Source organism: Mixophyes fleayi, chromosome 1 (genome assembly GCF_038048845.1).
Source record: "Mixophyes fleayi isolate aMixFle1 chromosome 1, aMixFle1.hap1, whole genome shotgun sequence".
Lineage (NCBI taxonomy): Eukaryota > Metazoa > Chordata > Amphibia > Anura > Limnodynastidae > Mixophyes > Mixophyes fleayi.
The window spans coordinates 357,038,820-357,063,476 of NC_134402.1; the positions used below are offsets into that span (position 1 = coordinate 357,038,820).

General features: G+C 38.5%; 2 protein-coding genes across 4 annotated transcripts in view; one reads left to right on the forward strand and one right to left on the reverse strand.

The window, feature by feature from the left end:
* Positions 1 to 1,838: 1,838 nt before the first annotated feature.
* Positions 1,839 to 24,121, reverse strand: TMEM120B (transmembrane protein 120B). Its single transcript, XM_075178090.1, has 12 exons — positions 23,888 to 24,121; positions 19,236 to 19,354; positions 15,679 to 15,795; positions 14,496 to 14,555; positions 13,459 to 13,554; positions 11,014 to 11,103; positions 8,611 to 8,676; positions 6,897 to 6,958; positions 5,427 to 5,519; positions 5,047 to 5,111; positions 4,184 to 4,252; positions 1,839 to 2,556 (listed from the first exon to the last, which is right to left on the reverse strand). Exons 1-12 carry the CDS (start codon positions 23,948 to 23,950, stop codon positions 2,446 to 2,448), a joined length of 1,011 nt encoding a protein of 336 aa, XP_075034191.1. The 5' UTR covers positions 23,951 to 24,121; the 3' UTR covers positions 1,839 to 2,445.
* MORN3 (MORN repeat containing 3) overlaps positions 23,995 to 24,657 on the forward strand; it is a 49,671-nt gene continuing 49,008 nt past the window's right edge. Inside the window, exon 1 of one of the 3 annotated variants that reach the window (XM_075178155.1) lies at positions 23,995 to 24,071. The gene's annotated coding sequence lies outside the window, so the exon portion shown is untranslated. Of the gene's footprint in view, positions 24,269 to 24,657 lie in introns of all 3 variants that reach the window. The other 2 variants (XM_075178140.1, XM_075178165.1) reach the window with 2 other exon arrangements.

Below are 24,657 nucleotides of genomic sequence, written 5' to 3' on the forward strand. Positions count from 1 at the left end.
CTATTGGTCCCACGCTAGTTTGTTGGTTGGGAATAAGGACAAGCAAAAATATTTCCACTATCCTCTCCCCATTGACCCCTTTCTTAGACAACCCAGATTTTCCTCTGGGGCTCCAGTCCAGACAGTTCTCTACATGGGTCAATGGAGGCATCTAAAGGTTAGGTAATCTGGTCAAATATTGCAAAATCTGCAAGTTTTCTGCACTCTAGTCCAAGTCCTCTCTCTCCTCCAAGTGAGTACTAGCGATACTTACAACTCCATTCTTTCATCTTAAAAAAAAAAAAAAAAAAAAAAAAGCGTGCTACCTGGGATTAAGAGCCAACTCACAGCCCTTGAAACCTTTTGTACCCTTGCGGATACGTCTAAACACACCATCTATAAAATAATTATAGGAGATAAATTTACTCATAAACCTTGTTTCACAGAGACTTTCGAGAGGGATTTACAAGACATTGTTGGACCTATCCAGTAGCTGAAAGCAGACGTGGCCACTTACACCTGATCCCATAATAAATTGGAAAACCAATATAAGATTTTACCCCGGTGGTACAGGTGTCCCGAGCTGTTAAATAAATTCTCTCCGAGAGCATTCCGCTTCTGTTGGAGATGGTAGTCATGTGGGTTCACAGCTGCACATATGGTGGACTTGTCCCAGGATCTTCCCCTACTGGAGTGAAATAATTCACCTCTCCAAAACCATCACAGGGGCGGATGTGCCGACTGATCCTCGTTTCTATCTTTGTTGAACTTTCCCATTTTGCCATTTAAAAAAATCTCCTCTTAAAACATGCAGCTAAGTCTTTGATTCCCCTTTCCTCCCACCATGAACGAGCGTTTTAAACGCACTGACTTTTATATATCTATGGATGACATATCCCTCTATGCGTCTGACCAATCATCTGAATATTCCTCGACCTGGTAGAATTGGCTGGAATTTAAAGAATCCAACGATTATCTATCCAGATTTGCCTTCTTTCCCCTACACAGTCAACACATTAGTCCTAAACAATACTCTAATGACCCTGCAACACTCTCTTTGCTTACGGTATTCATCCTCTGTTAATGTTCCTTTACCTAAAAGTACAGTGCAGTCGAACGCTGTCTGGCTACCTGGATTACCTCCTTTCATCTTAATCTGTTCTCTGCCCCCCTTCTTATTCCTTTCTCTTTATACCCTTGTCTGTCTGTATTAAAATAAATATATATCTTTCTCAAAGCGACTGCCATCACCAAACTTTAGTCATAATAACTGCTAAATGAGAGCCCATCACTGGTCCAGACGAGACTCACATTTTTTCACCATCCCATTAATTGTACATACTGTAAAGAGACATTCTTCATCCTATTAGAGGATATCCTCATGTTCATGGTATATTTACTTACAGAAATATAATTTATATGTAAATGTAAAGGAAATTATGCCATTAAGCTCTTATGTACACAAAGGATGTGAAGGATACTATGTCTACAGTTGATATGAATTGGAAGAGGTAAAAGTGATAAAATGTGTATACACTGCCACCACTTTCTAGTGCCCAGAGTGCAAAGAATAGTTTTCACCCCAACTTTACATCAATATATATATAAGACTTTGGCGTAAATTGGTCAGCTTAACATATATTGCAATATGTGGAACGAACATTCCCTGTTTTTACTATAGAACAGTACTTGGTACAGCATTAATTATGTGTTTGGAGAGTACAGAGTATCCCTGTTTTCATTATATATATATATATCTATCAACATGTTAACATAAAGCTATGTAGTATTTTTTGTTGTCAGCTGCTAACATGTAAACCACTTTATGTTTCAGCCAATACCACTGCACTAGTCAAAGGTTATTTTACATATTAATCTGCTTTATACTTTTGATTCATAAAACAGTGTAGTTAAAGTTTATTTTGCATCCTTTCCAGATATAACCATACATTTTCAATATCATGAACATGTATTGGATCTCAATGTAAACATTGTATTGATCATACAACCTATCAAAAGGCAAATTCCCTTTTCACATTATCTTTGTCAAGTATTCAAAATGCAAATTGCTTCAACAAAAGAAAAAAAACAAAACAAACAAAACCATAATGCAGATCTGCCTGCAAGGGCTGTTACAGGCAGGATTATTAGTCACTTGAAGGACTTTATAAAGACGGTCTGTCCAGATGCCGTGGTGTGCAGACTGGATTTCACAATTGTCAGTTATATGCAGCAAATACGCACATTGAAACCTTCAAGTGGTTCGAAGTGTGAGCAAATCATTGCGTTTGCCGCTTGTGGCATGTAAAGTGTTACACTCCTGTAAAAGCTTAGGTGTTTCTCTCCCAGAGAGAAGTAGGGAGCAGCATGTGAGGATTGCTTTCCTGTAGACGTGGCTTTCCATGATTTATTGTAGTGTAATTCATTGGCTATGTAACAGTCAACAAGTCCGGGGTCTAGTCATCATCAAGGCTTCTTCTTGTTCTTGTTTTTCTGAAACTTTGTGTGGACCACCTTTAAGGTCGTCAGGAAGTTACCCAGGAACAGTACCAGGAAAGTGAGGGCCAGCACAAACACCTACGGGATTTGTAAACAGAAACAATATTTAGCACACTTTTTGTTGTTTTCTTTTAAAATCGGAGAACAATGTACAAAATGACTCCGGTCGTGTACATTTTATTACGACATAACGGATCTTTGAGAGACTGTTAGAAATTACATAAAGATAATAAATAAATATAAAAAAAAGTAATGTTATGGTGAGTGTCACAAGAGAACTTTTAATAATACTGTATTTTTCCAGCCATTAAAAAAAAAAAAAAAAAAAAATGCTCAGAAATTTTAATAGCATCTTCCTTTTTTCTGCAGGCAGGGGGTAAGGAGGCTGGGCCTAATGCAGTCATTGTACTGCAGTCATTAAACCCCTCCTAAGTCAGTCACTAACAGGACATCACTGTGGGGAACAGGAAAGTCTAAGCGTTACTAATTAGTATCCGATTAATGTTAAATAAAAAAAAAGTTATCAGTTACAAACATGTATAGGAAAGAAAGAAACTGCATTTGTGATAGTTTAAACAAAACAAAAAACACAGAGGTAAGTTATTTATCTATATAGTGAAGTTGATACAAATAACAAATATTTGTACAACCAATATAATGGGGCGTATTCAATTGTGGGCGTTAACGCTGAAAAACGAGCGCTCGAAAAATATTACCATTTAAACGGTAATATTGCGCACGAAAAGCGTTAATACGGTAGTTTACTCACGGAATTTGAGCTAGCAGCTCAGGGAGCAGCGAGCTGAAATTCCGCGAGTAATTACCGTATTAACGCTAAGATTTTTCGAGCGCTCGTTTGTTAGCGTTAACGCTAACAATTGAATACGCCCCAATGAGTTTGATTAAAAATGGGTAGAAAGGGAGTGATGGGAGAGAGGTCTAATGTTCTTCCTGCGGTCTGAAGCACCGAGTCCCACACTGAAGGGGTGTATGGATAGAGAGATAGAGAGATAGAGATAGAAACCATGCAAAACAATTTGAAACAAGACATAAAACAATATTCATTAAAAAATATTTGTGCACCAAAGTGAACAACACAAAACAAGAATCTGATTAGGAGACAACAGTTCAATTGTGAGCTGTGATCGTATAATGAATCTATAATACCCGCTAGGTAATAAGCCCACTCACCACAAAAAGCCAATTTATATAGGGAATAATGTAAGTTACATCTGGATGTAGGTTTCACTCCATACAGCTGTAACAGCAAGGTGTCATCCTAGTGTGTTTGTTCTACCTAGGTGTGCCCACAGTACTCTCACACGCTGCTTCTGGGGCCTCAGACATACTCCACCCCTGACAAACTCACAAGACGCCAGATTTGCAGCAGCATAAGGAGAGATGATTCACAAAGCTCGGTGTTAAACGATTGTGCCTCTTCTGGAGGAAATCTGTGTGATGAATCACAGTCCTCGCCTCTTCCATCAAGTCAATAGACTCCCAAGTGATCTTCAGTTTGTATTACATGACAAACATTGAATCACAAATTATTTGAAGTACAACAAATAATTTTTTTTATAGCGCTACTTAAGAGTCTTTACAAATGTAATAATTTGTAAAAATAAATAATTCAGGAATGCGACAGGTTATAAAAAGATTAGTTTTCTGACACATTCTGTACAAAACATTAAGGTTTATACAATACCTGCCACTCCCTGCAAGCTTCATGTCTAGACAGTTCAAGAAGTGTGATAGAATTATACAACTGCCAAAACTAGGAGAGAGAGAGATAGAGAGAGGATTACAAATAGACACCGCTATAAATGTCATTATATCATGTACACACAACCTGGATAATCACGGGGTGAGGGGAAATAATAATAATAATGTGTTTCTGTGATGGTGCTGCATCCTTCTGCCCTAAATAAAGTATTGTCCTATCAAAGTCAGTAAACCTATTTGCTAACATTTTTGTACATGATATAAATACTGTATATCCCAGTTATGTCCAACAACCTGCCACTTTGTGAAAGGTGAATTTATGAGCATAACGGGCTCCATCAATAGATTGTTTTTTTCTATGTATTTGTCTAATGTAAAATATTAGGGATGGCTATATAAAAATATTCTTGTTATATAACGTTACCTAGTTTCTATGACCGCGCTAGCATGCCTGCAGATTTTACAATTGGGTACAGCTGCCACTGTTTGACTTCTCTTCCCCAGAATCCCTTTATCTCCTTCCTAAGCTCTTTTGTCAAACTTATTGATGTATGACAATCTTCTCAAAATGCATCAACATGTGACCTAGTTGCAAGGGTTATGTGATCATTTGGGTCTGGAAAGTGCTGAGAATATGACAGAGCTAAGGATAGCAGACAACGCAGGTAATACCTTCATCATGTACAGAAAAAAAAATAAAAAAAATTATTTATGGGTAATACAAGTTTATTTTGTGAATAACCCATATTTCAGCTGCTAAACAACCAGTACTAGTTATAAGTATCTTGTCTTTTCAATAAAGTCATTATTTAAAAAAACAAAACAAAGACAAAACAAGCAACTTACATGGCCAAAAAAGAGGGAGGGGAGTAAAAATGTGAGTCCTCGCCACATCCAAGACTGAAAACCCTCTAGAAAATGAGTAAGACCAGCCATAAATATTCAACTCCAGAATACACTACATTTGCTACTGTGCTCTAAGGCTGAAGAAACTGTAGTTATGAAGCAAAGCACATGGGGGCGCTGCATTTCTGGTGAACGGATTAGCTACATCAATTATTAGTGGGACTTGTAATCTCAAAACTATGCTTTAACATTTAAGCCATACATTACATGGAACTGCAAACCACAATCCAACCTCCTTTTCCATACTATATTTCTTATACTGGAACCTAAATGTACAGGCCTATAGTATATGTTAGCACTCCAAGAGTCCATGTACTTACCCACTGTAAGGTCTAAATGATTCCTCTCTCCTAATGCACGTAATCTGTATAGGCAACCACTTTGATAATAATATTGAAGAAACTGTACACAGCCTATAGACAAAACAGAAGCAATTAGATTTTTATTTAAAACAAAACATTTTCATAATTATTTATTTTTGTCCATACTCAGAGAGCAAGAAATGACCAGGAGTTGTAAAATACGTTAATTGTCTGGATTTCTGCTAAATGAAAGATATTCTTATAACAATCATCCGCTACCATGGAAAGAAATGGAAATAGAAGATTATATTCAACTGCTAATTTGCTCAAACTGAAATATAAAGGAGCTAGCTATGTACTAACAAAGTGCAAATGTGCAGTTATCCATAGCAGGCAATCAGCATTAAGGGCACACTTAAATCATAATGGAAAGATTAAAAAAAAAAAAAAAAAAATGCAAGTTGTATAAACATTTGCACATAAAGGCTTTTATTATATTTTCTATAACAGTCAGCTATAAATAGCAACTAAACTGCCCCTTAGAAGCACCATCATTGTTTTCGTTGTCTTTCCAGATAAAGCCTTCTACTATGCATGTGCTAAAATCTGCAGCCCTCACTGTTACCTGCACCACATCCCTTCTCAACTGCATGTATTAGTAATTACTTCTTTATTAGACATTGGAAAGCAGAGGAGGTAACAGAAGGGACTAGCAGAACCAGTAAATAGGTCTCTATCCAAAGATCCAACATACCAGACAGACAGAATTTTCACATTTACTTTCCCTTAAAAAAACTCAAAGAAATTTGCATTTTGCTCCCTGTAATGTAGAATATATCCAGTGCAAGTTAAACAATGAAACAACAAGCCTGATAGCGGTGTGTTACTACTACACATTTGTGTAGAGGCAATAATACAGGTGCAGGAGGAGTGTGTAACATTTATAACACCAATGAAGCATTTTTCAGAATTGATACCAGAGAATTACGACCACATTTTGGAAAAACAAAGTCTATAAAAGTTGTAATAGACAATGTTTTCCGAAGACACTGGGAATAGACTACTGTTCCCTGCTTGTCTAACTATTCCTCGTGAGCCGACTGGGAATTCTCTGGTTTGGATTACAAAGGGTGTTCAGTTTAAGGTTCAAAGTGTGTGTGTGTGTGTGTGTGTGTGTGTGTGTGTGTGTGTGTGTGTGTGTGTGTGTGTGTGTGGGCTTTTCAATGTGCTGAAATCTGTAAGTGTTATGTGAAACTCTTTTCTATACTTAAACAGGAAGTTACAGCCACAGATGTCGTCATGAGAGCATCAAATTATGCTTGAAATTTAATGTCAAATAGAAAAATTAGTGCCAATGATAGATCAAATACACTTTATTATGCTCTACTTTTAAGAGCATTTAATAACGCATTAAAGCATCTAAACAGTGGTCAGATGTGAATAAGCACTTAGATTTGGAGAATAGAGTGTTAGTGTAGTTATACTTACTTTGATATATTGAAAATGCAAGAAACTGATTTCGGAACATCTGATACACGAGCCCATTGGGCCTATATGGATAAGAGATAAACATATTAATAAAATACCAATCTCAATAAGCCAGTGCACTCCATACGGTCACATTTAAGATGTTACTCTATAACATGTAAACATTTGTATTGTTATTCACTCATGTTGGGAATTCTGTATTTATTTTGCATTATTATTATGCAGTTATTTTAGATGAACAATGATGATAATTACTCTTCCATGATTTAGACAGTAGGCTGTAAGCTGTCACCAGCAAGGCCTTCTCTACTCTCCATTTTACTTATAGCCTCTCCTTTGTCAACCTTGGATGTACTTGTTTGAATGGTTATACAGACTGTCCAGCGCTAGAGTTTTGTTTCCCGATATCTTTGAGAGAGCTGAGAACTGCTGGATCTCACCAAATTTTAATATAACATTTTAGTCCTGTTTGTCCCCCCAAATTACAATACTTTAAGCGGCTTGATTTTCCTTTCAAATAACAAGACAAAAAGTATTTGAGTATTTTCCTAATCAAAAGAGGAGAATCTGTGTACCAAAGAAAGTTGTCCTCACGTTGTTTTGCTTCAAAAGGGACTAAACACATGTATAGTTTTCTGGATTGGCTGTATCACACATACGTGAAGATGAATATCCTGTCTAGACTGCTGTATCTCTGCCGAACACTGCACGTCAGAGTCCCAGCTGTAGTCCCCTCTTCTCTTAAACAGTGGCTATGGCTTTTATCTGGGCTGGGAAGAAAACCCCACACTCAACATTGCATCCTTTGGAGACCCTTAGGAGCAGGTTGACTGGGCATTCCTAATTTCTGCAAATACTACCGCGCCGCCCACCTTGCCAATGTGTGCATTGGCACTCCCCTCCGAATTCCAGAGTCAGGGTTGCCAGAGTACAAAACTTTGGGCCCCCATCCCCATTAACGCATTGCTTTGCCCACGACCCAGAAACCTCCCTTCATCCGATGTCATCCATCTGGCTATATGGTCCAGCTGCAACATAGACCTACAAACTATCCCCACCCCCCCTCCCTCTGCTATAATTCCCATATGGGGCATTCCAACCTTGACTCCAAGTCTCTTACCCCAAATGACCATGACGTGGTCCAAGACATGTTTCCGGTTCACTATTGACTTCCTGAGGTCAGGAGTATTTCCCCAGTTCTCAGACATAAGTAATTGGCTTGACCTTTCAAAGGGACAGTTCCATCAATACCTGTAGATCATCTACCAACGTGTCCAAAATTGTATCACCAGTAGGCCTCTCGCCACAGTTATAAATCTGTCTCTGCACTGTCAGCTTACTCCTTTCTTATCTATCCCAGTCTGGCTCAGAGTAAAACTTTCGTGTTGTATTTTATTACCATTGTCAATTCCCTTTGTTTCTCTATTAAATATTGTTGACATTTCTTCAAATTGCCTGTGCCACCTTTGATGAACACTTTAATAAAAAAAAATGACAGCAGCGGTTTTGGAATAACTTTGCACTCTAACTCATAATTAATATATAATGGGTAATTTTGAAATGACAACATTATTGTAAGGACCACCAATATTGTAACAGAGGGTTACTCAACACTTTTGTATAATGTGCTACTCTGTTATTACCAAGTAGCCTTTACAAACATACATTTTTGAGAAAGTGATTCTATTGCCAAATTTAAGAGGGTTGCACTTACCACGTTAGCATCACCCCAGAAAGAAACGTGGATACATAATGGTGTGAAACCCACCATCCTTTTATTCTGTGTAGAAAAAGAAAAACAAGCAATGTTGGAAAATGAAAGACCACTCCAGCACCACCAAGACAGATTTACTAGAATATCAATTATAATGTTAACAGGTAATATCTGCTATTGTAATCAAATAGGTAACAAAATACAAAACAACAAGCATAGACTAATACCATGGAAATAAGTACATTTAATGTAGTACAAGTATGTAATATGGTATAGAATCTATATAAGGACAGTAAAAAAAAATCCACATATAAAGTAATATTTTGCCTAAATATAGTGAAAAGACACAATGTTAAAATGCATTTATTTCCCAATATGTTGGATGGGGGTCCCTCAAAATAGGGAATGTACATGTTTGAAGTTATGGTACTTTACACGCACACTACGGCATGTTAATTATTATTTGTTACGCTTTGTATCTAAATTTGGAATTCAGATTAGATACATACTTATGTATTCTCACAATCTTGGGTAATACTTATGGATTAAAATGTTGATGTCTTTGATCTAACAACTGATTGGTTTCCCTATATTATATCACTGCAGCTTTACGGCTTGAAAGCCCCACTGTGAACCAATTCACTCCTCTGGCCTCCACTGCCACGTTTACGCCAACCACTGCCACGTTTACGCCAACCACTGCCACTACTCTTCCTTCTCAACCATGTTGTGGGTTGAACTCTCTCCCATCTTCTCATGGATGTTCCAGCGCTAACTAAGTCTCAAACATGTAGAAATCTGAGCTTATCACCTGCAGTGTAGCTGGTGAGCAGAAGTTATAGGTAATGAGAACAGGAGGGAAGAGGGCTCTGCTCACTAGAGCTTACAATCAAAAGGGAAAGGGTCAGACAAAACTGTTACCACATGAGGGTGAGCCAATATAAGGGGATCTGAGGGCAAGGAGCAAAAGTAGGAGATGGAGAATGAAAAAGGTGAGGTGAGCTGCATAGTGGAATGGTTAAGCGAAGGAATGGTAGGTTTTTCTAAACAGGTGGGTTTTAAATGACCATTATACAGGCTAGGGGATAGTCTGATAGAACGAGGGGGGGTCGTTCCAGTGGCGGGGAGCAGCGCGGGATGAATCTTGGTGGTTACCAGAGCGAAGGAAAGCAGTCAGTCATTGGCCGGCCGCAGAGAGTAGGAGGCAGTATTTATGGAGATGAGGTTGGAGATGTAGGGAGCAGTACAGTTTGACAGGGCCTTGTGCCTTTAGATTGTAAGCTCTTAAAAGCAGAGCCCTCCATACAATTTGTTCTCCAATCCATGCCTTTTCTGTTCCTTACGTATGTTTTTGTTTAACCCACTCTTCAGCTCTGCAGAGTATTGTGGCAACCTACAAATGACCAAATAGTGTGCATAGCTTTCTTGATTGAATGTGATGTGAGAGGGCTCCTAATATAGCAGTCAGCCTGCAAAACACAGGTCTGAGAATACCAACTTTTCTCAGCCCCTGTAGTAGGGCGACTAACAGCACACACTTTCAATATCCTATCTTGAGCATAGAAGGTGCTAATTAATTTACCTCCAAGTCTGCTCGTGGACCTGTAAAACACACATTAGTATCTGTCACTGTGGACTGATGTGGAGATAAATGTCCCCTTACCAAGCGTAAGTAACAGCTGATTGTAAGCCAACAGCTCAGTGCCTAAGCTTGCTCTCCAAGATATCAAATGTGGTTTATACATAGATGAGCTCTCTAAACAAACTGACCCTTACATGCTTCAAGATACAAAGCTTCTCAGAGCAATGAATACATCATTAGACAATGATAATGCTGTCTTCTGTGTTTTCTGTCCAACATTCTTGAAGTACAAGTAAACAACAGGTATATTAAACAGGCCTTTAATAGTGACACACAAAGATAAGTGAAAGTCTCCCAGCTTACACATCACTGTTTCAGGGACAAAACACAAACTGTGTTTGTGTTGGAATAAATTATTTGTACGTGCTTTTGGAATCTTGCATTAGCTAAATCTGTGAAGGAGTTTTGGATGTGGTCTATATTTGCCTGCACCAGGGGAATGTGTGTTGCAATACAGAAGTACACTATAGTTTTCTACATAGCATCAGGAACCAGAGTGTCATTTACCAACATTTCTCACAGATGGAAATCTGCATTAAACTACAGCAAGTGCTCCACAATTATGTGTCTAGTGCAAGTTAGATAAAGAAAAGAGATGTGAAAATCTCTGCTAAACCATAGCAAGCAATTAGACCTTTGAGCAATGTTAGTAAATTACCTGAAGGAGAAAGGAGTTCTAGTGACATTTTGGCCATAAACCAATAAAAGATCTTCTTGCTTTACATACATTGAACACATTCTGCTGCAGTTGAAATACTTACCTTGATCCATTGCTAATGAGTATACTTTCTCTGATGGTCAGTGTGCAGTAATACCAGACCAGCAAGAAGTTAAATACTTCATCAGTCACTCTAGGAAAGAAACGTAAAGTCCATGAGTAAATATTATATGACGTGGAGTGAACAGAGGGAGAAGGCGACCAGAAATTATAAACCTACAAACTGAGGGGCATCATCCACCAAGTGAGCAGCAGGAGGCTGCAATTTGCCTTCATATCTGATAAGAACATAATGTAGAATCTGACATATAGACAAGAACCATTCAGCTTCACTTCACCACTTCATATAAGTACTCAGCCCAACTCAAACACACTTGTACTATACATAGCGTCATCTTTCTTCCTCCCCTTCTATTCAATAAGAGCATTTGTACATTTCCAAGGCAGAGTTGTTTATCACTATTTCCCTTTGGTATGACACAAGTCAGCTCTGTGGAGAGAAACGTATCCAATACAGAGCCGAGCGGAGTTGTAATGGGTTTGGTAAACAAAGGAAAACCAACACACAACAGCAAGACATAGAGGTAAAAAGTTACAGGAGGCCATGTGTAAAGCAATAAAGTAAAATTATCTGAAATATGAACACGCCATGTCATACGGGTGAGGTATTGCCGGCTGACAGGTTCATACCTGCCTAAATACATTCCTGGGTGTAAATGTGTTTCACCCAAAAGATCTGATTTTTAGTGGTGTATATAAAAGCAAATAACTGCCCTGAGGAGCACTGTGGCACCTTACAAATCTGTGATAACAATAACTGAAAGTAAAGCAACAATCCTTATTACCCAGGAATCACAACCCTAGAACAGCAGTTATTGATTGACCACAAAATCTTGCCGTTAGGCCTATGTGAAATAACATGGCCCTGTTACGCCATCAACCTCATCCACATTGTGGTGCTTGTCCATGGAAGACATCACTCAAAGACAAATGGGCACTTATGCATTAAAACTAATTTGTTATTTGAGGTCTTGAGTGGAGAATCCCTGTAAAAGCTTTTGCTGTAAGGGGATTCTGGGAATCTAGCAATGTAACGCACTTCCTATCACTTCTTGAAAATCTAAGTGTCAGCCCTGAATTCCAAAGCCTTAAGGCTCAGCTAAACTTAGAATATTAATCTATTATTCCTTCCCGTATTCACAAATATGTCAAAGTCTTCATAGCTTTACAGAGCTGGCAATATTTGACATTCTACAGCATTTACATTTGTCAAGCAACAAAGTAAAAGATATGGCTCTATGCCATCAGACAAACAGGTAGCCAAGAGTGGCTAAATGCAGTGGCAATGGACTCGTCAACACAAAGCATTCTGGGCATAGGAAATGATCGCCTATCTAAAATATCTTCTTTTCGGAAGAAACTCCTGCACATATTACATATATACTGGTTATTAATAACTCATTAATATTTAACTTACTTAGTTTAGGTTTAGTGGATCATAAAAAAAAAAATAAAAAAAAAAAATGCAAATTTTAAACAGAACAAACAAAAAAGTATAAAAACAAGTGGTCATACAATAAACATCATAACTTCTGCTACATTCCTTATTTAGAAGATATTCCCCCCCCCCCAGTTGCAAATTATTTTATAGGTGTGCTACTTCTGGCATGCTGTTATTGCTTAGTAATACTATACAAGTTTTATGTCACACCACTATCTACTGCTCTGTGACTATGCGGCTCAGACGACCCATTCGGACACGTTATACCACAAGTACATCTCTACTGATCTATAATATCATATGAAACTCTCATGTGCCACCCTATAATGTGCCGTGGCATCACAGGATGCTCTATGCCATGCTAAACTGCTCTGTTAAAGTATATAAATCTGGTGTGTGATCAAATTTTACACTGATTAAAAGTTATAATTTACATTTATTTAAGGTAGGTAAAGGTAGATAGGTTTTTCAGGTTTGTACATTATGAATTACTTTGCAGTGCCAAATCATCTGAGCCCAAAAGCTTTTAGGCCCAGACCTACATGTGGAGCCCAGGTTACTGCAGGGGATGGTGCACCGTTAACATTAAGTGGACAATCTTTGCCATTGTGTACAAGGTATGTTTGGGGTTTCCACTTGTCAGACATTGGATAAGAGCCATCAATATAGAACACCAGTGTACTTGGGAGATTATGGTATTTTTAAATGTAAACTAATTTCAATACTATAATCACATACAGTATATATTGCATTTAGTTTTTTCTTTACTTGTTCATTTATCACTGTATCTAACATTTCATTCTCATACTCTGTCAATTAAAAGCCATTTCTTTCTACATTGGCCTGGCTCATCACCTTGGGATTCTGGGCATTCTGACGTATGAGTGCGCAAACAGGTAATCAATCATTTAATTTACAAACTCAAATCCAAATACACCTTATAATTACATTAGTTCAAGTTTAGACAGAACAGAAAAAAAAACTCACCTGTAATGAAGAACAAACCTACAGGCTATAGCTCCAAACAACAAGATTATAGTCAAATAAAGCTTGAATTTTTCATATTCGTCCTTGTAAGCAAACCTGAAAATAGAACAAAAGAACGTGTGACGACTATTTTGCAGGTGGAGCCTGTATAGGTTGGGAGAGATTTAAATGTCAATTGCTGCCACTTCGAGCAGTGACAAGTGCTATTTTTTTGAAGATGCAAATCTGAGTACATTTAAAATGTATGAACATAAATATAGGATGTATTGCTTTTGACTGTATAATATGTAATCTTATGCTTGTTTTTTTTTTTTTTACTGCTGTAAGAGGCGGAAGCTCTGGGATTTTCCAATAGGCTACCACCACATAGCTAGCCGCTTATATTCCTAAGAATTTTCTCATATTTCACAATGCCCAGTGTCATCAACCACCACCACTGGTTACAGCTTTAAGCTGAAAGCTCAGCTGTAGCACTGGAAGCACAGCTTACTGGATGGATTTGTGGGCGGCTCTGATTCAAACCCTTTGTTTTTACCCATTGTAAAGGAAATATTTACAGATGAAAGCAAAATTCTAAGATAATAGAAAGATTTAGCTTCAACCATAGCTCTCCAGTCAATTTATGGTTAATAATGCTCTTGCTGTACAATAGTTTGGGTGTGCGATCCATTAGAAAGGCATGGGTATGACAACTGTTAGAGGGTAGGCAAAGAAGGAATAGACAACTCCCTAAATCTGATCATATCCTGGACAGAGGGATAGTACAATTAGTCAAATAACTTTTTGTATTCAGAGTGCCTTTAAATAATACTTGCCAAATAAAGTTTATATTAATGAAAGGAAGAATTGACAAAATCTACATATTATAGACCAATCTGTGCGAGAACAGAGGTGTTTCTATTCAACACGATAGTGGAATATGGATAACATTGTTATCATAGTGAAGGAGAAACAAGTGGTGGAGAATTATTAGTAGACTCTGCAGATAAGCCAAAATAGCAACGTTGAATTTGTCCTTCATTAAAATGCATACTTACTTTGCTTGGTTACTAAGGAGAGTGACATTCACATTCCCAAGTACCAGGTTTAAATATAAACTAAAAGAGGAGACAAAATGTTCATGTTAGAGACTTTCAGGTCACAAGTCTTTCTACTGATAGTTGTTCTCATATAACAAAACAGTAGCAGATAGCCATAGAATACATCAAAATATATTATACATAAAACTACCAGCTGATAGTCACTAAAACTGTATATCTAACAAATACTGCATGATTACATTTAGTGAGAACACTGAAGCGGACTCAGAGTGAATGTCTTTATGCTGAAGCCGCTAACTGGGATGCGCACTCTTCAAGAGACTGATGGCACAGCAGCGAGACGCTCTTAAATACCAGCAGTGGAGCTTATATTTTGCTTTCCTAGGAGACACTGGACGTACCCCTCACTGCTTAATAACCGCTATCGATATCGTTCCTGCAAAATTATATGATTAATTTGTGTCAAGCGTATTTTAGCATTGCATGCAGTATTTGTGATATATACAATTTTATTGAACACCAGCTGGTAGGTTGTGTATACTATATTTTGATGTAGTTATGTATTTTAATACATTAGTAAACTAAACTTTCCAAGATAAAGGGGACCTTTTTTTTTTTTGTTACATATATTATTTACGCGATAAATGCAGCCAGTTTTTTCGTTTCCTTTTTGTATATGATAATTGGAGTCTACAGTGTCTCTCTCTGGAAGCTGCAATCACTTGAATATATCAACATTCCATCCATTTATAGCGCTTGGGTGTGTTTTGACTTGGTTAAAACATTTATTAATTTTGAGCTATCCATAAATCTTATCTACTAAAACTTTGGTGTATAAAATTGTACAAAGTTCAGTATAGATCAGCTTATCTAATCCTGATTTTTCTTTGGCCTGCAACACCTGAAAATTACACAGCAGAACTTATTTTCCACAATCATTTTAAACCTTACATTAAATAAATTACTGCACTTAAATGACTAAACTGTAATCAAAGAACTTACTGCAAAGGATCGAACAGAATGCCCTAAAATACCCAGCATACCTTAACACTGCTGAAGTTGTCCTACATCACATGCAAATGTTGGAATCAATTGTTCTTTGGGGAGATAATATTTTACATTCCTAGAAGTTTGCAATCAAAGTATATGACTAAAAGGATAACAAGGATGTCAAACTTACCCATTTTTCTTTGGCAAATAGGCCTCCATGTCAAAAAACGCATTGTGCCTCTCTTTAAAGGTGCCATCTATCTGTTGGATGAGGTCCGTCTCTCCAAGGCTTGCAGACTGTTTATGCCTTGATGGGAAAAGTAAAAAACACACCATGCTAAAAACAGAGGCATATGAAATATAATACACCAGGCTGCAGAAGCGGGGAAACTAACAATTCAGTAATGAAATAAGCTGACATGCAAGATGTTGTATAATCAAACAGCACCAGTTCAACTGTTCCAATTTACCATAAAGCATAAATACATTTATCTATATAGATAAAGGAGACTCCTCCTGGGTATTGCCCTTAAATATGTGTAAAGTAAAAGGGGAACTTTCACACATAAGAAACTTGTTTCATGATAATCACCGTCATGTGTCATTAAAAATAATATAATGTGCCTTTCTTCAAAATCAATTCCATGTTCTGTGCACACTAACAGGGACAATCTACACATCATACAACCTAGGGTCCAAACCACACAATCCAGAACATGGGAAAGGGAAGAAGTTTTTGCATAAACCTTAGACCAGAAACATGGAGCATACAACCAAATCATATGGTATCACAGAGTGCATCTTTTAACTGAAGATTTGACAACTTAAGTGCATGACTGTGGAGAGATTAATCTGCTACAGTACTTTCTGTACTAGAGACAATTATGTATTCTCAGATAACAGCAGCTGTGACCTTTCTGTAAGCTGTAATTGTATGAGAACAGGTATGTACATGTAGAATTAATGCTCCAGAGAACACAAGTATCAACATGTGCAGGAGAGATAGAGGTACACACCGGCCTTCACAGATCTCCGTTATCTAGCTGTGTAAATCACATGTAGAATTTACTAATATTCAAATGTGCATGGTGTCAGTATTGAGTAGGAATATAATATTTCAGCAGTTTTATAATCTTGGTAACAATTCATAAAAGCTTCTAAATGTTGAACCACTATTTAATTTCTTACTGCCTATTGAAAATGGGGCTAAATACAGTTATTTCACTGCAATAGATGCCGACACTTTGTGTAACAATCAATCTTTTTAAGCTGTGTATGTGAAGGGATCATGCAGTTTCTAATTAATGAACACAACTCCTTTCAGTTCATACAGTGGTGCGCTGATAAGCACCGCAAAGCGAAACCATATACACTATATGGACAAAAGTATTTGACCACACCTGTTAATTATTGAATTGAGGTGTTTCAATCAGATCTGTTGCCAGAGGTGTATAAAATCAAGCACCTAGCTATGCAGTCTCCATTTGCAAACATTTGTGATACAAAATGGGTCGTACTGAAGAGCTCCGTGACTTCAAGCGTGGTACTGTGATAGGATGCTACCTTTGCAATAAGACGGTTCGTGAAATTTCAACCCTGCTGGATATTCCACTGTCAACTGTAAGTGATATTATTAGAAAGTGGAAGCGTTTAGGAACAACTACTCGGCCACGACGTGGAAGACCACGTAAAATCCCAGAACAGGGTCAAAAACTGCAAAGGCGCACGGTGCGTAAAAGTTGCCAACGCACTGCTGATTCCAGAGGTGAAGAGTTCCAAACTTCTACTGGCATTAATGTAAGCAGAAAAACTGTGCAGCAGGAGCTTAATTGAATGGGTTTCCATGGACGAGCCGCTGCATGCAAGCCTCACATCACCAAGACCAATGCAAAGCGTCAGATGGAGTGGTGTAAAGCACACTGAGTGGAAACGTGTTCTCTATTTGGCCAGATGGGTGACTCTGGGTTTGGCAGATGCCAGGAGAATGTTACCTACCCAACAGCATTATGCCAACTGGGAAGATTGGTAGAGGAGGGATAATGGTATGGGGCCTATTTTTCAGGGTTCGGACTATGCCCCTCACATCACCAAGACCAATGCCAAGCATTGGATGGACTCTCGTCATCAATGGGACTCTCCAATTCAGTGGATTCCTAATGAATTCATAAAAAGCATGTCAAACATGCCAGTACTTAATGCATTTTTACTTGTTTTTCATGTGCTGCGCAGGAATCCTTCACTGAATTGAATGGAGTTCTGGCCTAGACTTTTCTTCCTTCTACATTGCATACAGAGGAACCTGTAACTCGCCTTCTACATAACAGCAGGATTAAACATCCAACGTTTTAAATAACATTAAGTCATGTGTAGAAAATAGAGATAGCATTCCAACATTCCGAATGCACCCCCCCCCCCCTCCAGTCAGGAAATCATTGACTGAGAAGTTAGAAGTTTATATTATACAAAAGTACATTTTACAAAGACATAATGAAACGTTACTTCTCAAAACTACAAGTAGAGCTTTTGTTGCATAAAACAAGAGATCTCCCATGGTCAGAGGTACAAATCAATAACTTGTGGAAAAAGGCAAGACTAAGCATCAATTCTGACTGTGCCTATGACAATTTAGTCATTTAGTGGTAAACTCTTCCATTAAGGTGAACTGATGCTATTGCATTCAACTTATAGGATTTGGTTTTCTCCCTTTTAAAAAAAATAAATACATTTGTGTACATAAAGAGGAACACGTTATCGCATGATTTCCTCTAAATTAACATAAGGAAATAAATACTGATATGTACAATATATGGCCAAAAGTATGTGGACAACCCTACTAATTGGTGTGTTTGGCCAGTTCAGCCACACCAATTGCTGAGATTAATTGGAACGCAGAACCAGGCCTTATAGTCCAACATCAGTGCCTACATCACTAATGCTCGTGTCTGAATGGATGCAAATCCCCAAAGCCATGTTCCAATATCTAGTGATATAACAGCCCCCACTCTTCTGGGAAGATGTAACAGCAGGGGGTGGGGGTGGACAACCTCATATTAATGTCCATGTTTTTGGAATGTGATGTTCAAATGTCCACATACTTTTGTAGGGTCATCATGTGCTAGGTTTCAATTAAACATAGCACATTACAGAGTATCAGAGGGGCAGGAGAGCTGCATTTCATGACCTTATCTTTTGATAAATAGTATTCGACCTGCAAGCACAAGGTTGTAAAATAAATGCAGCCCTCATTGTGTAAATACTTAAACAGCACTGATATAGTATACATTGCATCATATCAGCTATATAACTCATGTAGACATTAAACCACAGCAGCAAGCTAGGGGCATGAGGACAAATCATGGACCCATTAGCATGTCCATGGATATTCCCTACCACTAAATCACTTATTTAACCTCCCTCCGTTGCAGGTACCTGCCTGTCTTAACCCTTTCTGTACTGCCAAACTGACGACAGCACAAAGGCAGCTCTCCCTTGTGGAGATGGAAACTCTGGCAAGAAAAACAAGTTCTATGGAAATCATCTAAATTGTCAAGAGTGAAGTCAGAGGGGTAAGTAAACATGGGTAGATCATTATGAACCGTCACCTCCAGTAATCAAGGTTGTAATGGTTTGACAGCCTACATTTTTTGCAATCCCCAAATATCCACATGTTCAAAATAATTACATCCACTTTATATTTTGTGCAGCCCATTTCCTTAATTTCCCAGAAAAATAAGGTAAAAAGATTACTTTTTCAAGCTGCATTTTAAATCCGCTAGACGCCGCTTATGCTTGTGTATATAACCGCTACACACGCTTTGGAGTGTGTTCAGTTCTTCCAGCTTCTGTTTGTATACTTTGTGTGTTTCCTAGTAAAGAGATACAAAAGAGAGAGATTGCAAATTAGTCAATTGCGCTACAAATTCAATTTAAAAGACTTACATACAGCTAACTATATAGGCCATTTAATTTTGTGATTACATTTTTTTAATTATTTTTTTTTTCAGTGTTGCCAGAACTTTCATAAATCTTACTGTTCCTCTTGCAGCTTCTTATTGCTTCTGTGGCCCTGACCATACACACATAGATGAACATATGGGGGTAAATGTATCAAGCTGAGAGTTTTCCGGCGGGTTTGAAAAACCAATCAGATTCTAGCTGTCATTTATTTAGTGCATTCTACAAAATGACAGCTAGAATCTGATTGGTTGCTATAGGCAACATCTCCACTTTTCAAACCCGCCGGCAAACTCTCAGCTTGATACATTTACCCCCTGGTGTTACTTTTTTTGCTTTACTATATTAGCGCCTTTACAATAAATGGCCCTTATCCAGGCAAACACCATTTGTTAACTACATAGTTCACAAGATAGTATGAAGTAAAACAGGAAAAAATACACTGTCATAGGACCTGGCGATTAAGTGCGGATACCACTGAACTAGCTAAAGATTTTATTTTTTTTATTTTCCTTTGCAAATATGTTACCTTTTAATTACTTTTCTTTTGTGCAGGATATTAGTTACCCGTCTTTTGCTTTGTGGCAAAGAAAAAGGCTGAGGTTTTTTTTTTGTCTCACATTATATATACTGCAGACAGCAATAAAATTAGACAACAGGGTGTTCTTGATTTAACCAGGAATAAATTACCAGTGAGTTACTGTTCAGAAAAGACAGGACACCAACGTCTTTTCTCTTCAGGGCTTTACAAGCAGACAAACAGGATCTGCATTCTTACAGTACAAGAAGAAAGAATGCTCAGGTCACAATGTAGAAGTGCTGCTTGCAACTGCAATCTCCACATACAGCTCCATGTTATCTGTAACCTTGATCTCTCTCCCCTGTGTTACTCAACCTGTATGTGGGACAGTGATCCAGCTCCTTGATGCTTTGTCAAACAATTTCACCTCCCAATGGGGTAGATCCTGTGTACATATTTGCAGAGCAAAGCTTTCAATTATGGAAAATTCCACTCCATTGTCTTGCGCACTAACAGCAGCATCTAAACACAAGCAATAGGCAGAGGCCTGGATTATCCGACTGCTTGTGTATCCCAAACCCTCTTAATACCTCCCCCTGCATCATTACCTTTTTGCCACCCAAAAAATTTCTATTATGACGTTGAAAAGATACAAGTAAAAAAAACAAAACACAAACACAAAGAAATGAGAAGCAGGCAATATACAGATATGGTATAAGTCAAATGTATTCAAGACGTCGAGAGACAAACTAAGCCTGACTAAGGTAGGAATATGTGGTCAGATCAGGTCTCAAATAGACAACGTTATTTTAATAGAGTAAATATTTAAAAAATAAAAAAAAGTAACACTTGTGACTCTAAAATATTATCTTCAGTAGCTATTTAACAAAAATAGACAGATTATCATAGCTAGAACCAATAAAAATGAATGTGTACTTCAGATAACCAAGTCCCTTTACACAATGCAAATATTTGTCTCTGGTTTAGTGAGAGTCCCCCTCCCCAAGTTACATCAGTCATCATGGTAAAAAAAAAAAAAACCAGGGAGGGGGATGTGGGTGAAATATTAATGATAGAACATCCAAATCTGGAGATGTAGATGGGATGACAAGTTGGGTGGAGTTGAATTCCTGCTGCTTTGGGTCCTCCTGAAGAGATTGACTGAAATATTTAGGGATTCTAAAATTTTACAGGTACAGTACTTGAAGGGTGGGGCACAACATGGAGCCGGGGATGTCGAAATGTGGACAAAACCTTTGAACACTTTTAATAGTTTATGTCATCGGTTATATGGAAGAAAATTGTTTAAACTGGCAATTATATATACACATTTGGGGTTTTTTAGCTAAATGTTGGTCATCACACCCTTCAAGCCTGTTTTTAATATCTGTGCTGCAGACACTAGCTACATGTCAACTATGAATACGGCCAATAACCATACTTATAAATAGGTCATTAAAACATAGAATTTGACAACACAAAATAAAAATCTGCTGGTCCATCTAGCCTGACCCTTTGTTTATATTTGGATTTTTCCCTTAACATTTTCTAAAATATAAAGAATAACAACCATGTTTATCCACTGTATTCATGAATTCTTTAAAGCGGCAATTTCATAAAAAAAAAAAAGTTGCTTTTGTTTTGTTTTTAAGATAATTCACTGTGGCAAGCTGTAAGAAGAATGTTGGTAGGTAACATTTTCCATTGGCTTGTTTCTTCAGGTCACTATTAATGATTTATAATTCTGCTCAGTGGCATGGACTACCATGGCAACCACAGACACATGATGTATGAAGTAGAGAGTCTGTGGAACGCCCTCTTTGTGGTGTTTGATCTGTGCAATGTAAGATATCCTCCCCCCGCCCCCCCCCCCCCGACGCCATCACATGATATGCTGAGAGCCCGAGTCTGTGGGCCATATTTTGTACCCTCCAAAGACATTTTGAAAAGGAGATAATGATTTGTATGGCAGCTAATAAAAATGACTCTCAGATGCATGCTTAAAAAACTTGCTATTGAAAATAAGTATCCTATGCTGGACTGCTGTTTTAACTGTATGAGTCATTACCACAACTGCTGGGGGATTGTTTCTGTATTCTGTCCCACATGCATTAGTATACATGTTTATGCATTAAAGATTTTACACTTTAGTCCATTATGCTATTTTCTCTAAATCACTACATATATTTTTTTTTCCTTGTGTGATATCAACCGTGTTATGACTCTTTATCAATCTATGTTTTTGTAGCAAGAGCAAATATATTGGTAAACTTTATATGAATGTTCCTTAAAAACCAACGCAGCTCTATGGAGACAGAAAATAATTTATAAGTTACTCAATGAATGTTTGTTCTCCATCCAAATTAGAGAAAAGAAATAAATGACCAAGTTAGCAGAAATTGATGTTTCAGCAGATTTTTAGACCTACTTTTCATAGTACTTAATGGGGTTGTCCACCTTAAAAATAAAAATGAATAATATATCCATCGCACGCACTAAGTAAGGGCGTGCGGTTTGAAAACACACCTGGGGCTGTAGCAGCAAGACTTTTTTTTTTTTTTTTATGTAAAGGTAGATATCTCCTTTAAAGTTAAAGGGGCAAGCATTTCCATCATAAGAGGGGTAATCCAGATGTTCAGCATCATAAAATCTTCATCACTGGTACCATGCAATTTATAGCTCTAGATGTTGCAATTAACAACTCTCTGTGCCATTTTCTTACTCCTCTCAATAAAACAGCTACTTCCATCAGCCCCACACACTGGACTGCTTACCTCAGTTCAAGTCCCCCATTTCTTCTTTTCTCCCGTCACCTACTGCCTAAACAATTTCTGATGTCATCTCTTATAATTAGAGTTCAAATGTCTACTTCAGTGTTCAGTAGGAAAACTTGTGAATTACAGGGAATAATACACCATTTAAAAGAAAGTACTATGGACTTTAAATGTTACCTCAGAAATCCATGACCTGCATAAATGCAGTCAGCCTGCGGCCTTGGGACTTTACATGGTCAGAGAACTGCTCGGTTACATCATTTACAATAGGGATTACATTACCCCCTATCACGTGCATGAATAGGTGTCTCCTACATGGACTTTTATAATGGCTGTTTTTAAATCCCATTATCATAGTCACCTTTTATTATTATAGAGGTTAGCCAGTTCTGCTCACTCATTGACAGCAGCTCTTAGTTTGACATTTTCCTGGGTACTTGTTTTATATATGTACTTTAGAACATTCTATTGTTGGTGCATCCTGAAGACGCATTTACCATACAGATCTCTATAACAGGACTCCTACTTCTGTTCCCCATATGGGGACACCACTTCAAATACGGGGGTAAAATGCTCGTTTATCAGTCAGTGTGTAGGAATTATAGGACCATTTGCTCCATGGACTCCACTAATAGACCTATAAGAGGCTCCCCACGTCCCACTGCTAATCATATAGCTGTAAAGTACCTTTATATAGGTGTATTTCACCAGCAAAGGCTGCATGCTTCCTTAGTAGACCAGAGGGACTGAAATAGTTGGGGGGGGGGGGACGCATAAAATCCCCCAGAAAGCATAACATTGGAAATGTGATCCCAGAATGTATTAGGATGAATAACATCTTCATTTACAGAAGTCACATGTGAAGGGGATGATTGCTAGGTACATTAACACTGCAAAATCTTATCTCCGCAGTATACAAACGGGATGGAAAAATTGTGCATGCACCAAGACACACAGGTACTACAAGGAGGGAGACTAGCATACAGCTCATTGCAATAGCCAGCCTGATATGCGACAGCATGATACTGTACAACAGAACAAAAGAACCGCATTATACCCAATCTCCCGGCATTATGCAGTAAGGACCATGGCTCAGAGCTAGGGAGGTCTACCTTCCGGGCATGTACACGTTATAACCGGCTCTGTCATACCTGCAGCTGCTTGAATTCCTTTTCCAGCTCTTCCCATTCTTCCTGGCACTTGTGCAAGGACATGTTGGAGCTCTAGACCGGCGTCCGCAGCCACGCTCGCAGCTGACGTCACCACCACAACTCCAGGACACAGCGAGGCGGAGCCAGCGCATGCGTAGTGCCCTCAGCCCGGCTGATCAGCGAGGTGGGTGAGTGGTCAGTGACTGCACGATAGCGGCTAAATCCCCTTCAGCTTAGGTACCTTCACATGTCACGATGACATCACAGGGCAGCGGTCACATGGTACACAGTGTGGGCGGCTGCTGGAATTCTATGGTAGTCAGTGCAGGAGCTGCAGCATTTCTTCTGTTCCTGGAGTCCCCCGTCCCCCATGTGGAAAAAGTAAGAGGAAGGGTTAATGTAATGGGGAGTTAGTGTGTGTGAGTCAAACTTGTGTGATTGAATCTGCAAGGCATAGGGGAACATGTGTGACTGAAGCTGCAGGGCATATGGGAACATGTGTGACTGAAGCTGCAGGGCAGAGGGGAACATGTGTGACTGAAGCTGCAGGGCATAGGGGAACATGTGTGACTGAAGCTGCAGGGCATAGGGGAACATGTGTGACTGAAGCTGCAGGGCAGAGGGGAACATGTGTGACTGAAGCTGCAGGGCATAGGGGAACATGTGTGACTGTAGCTGCAGGGCATAGGGGAACATGTGTGACTGAAGCTGCAGGGCAGAGAGGGGCATGTGTGACTGAAGCTGCAGGGCAGAGAGGGGCATGTGTGACT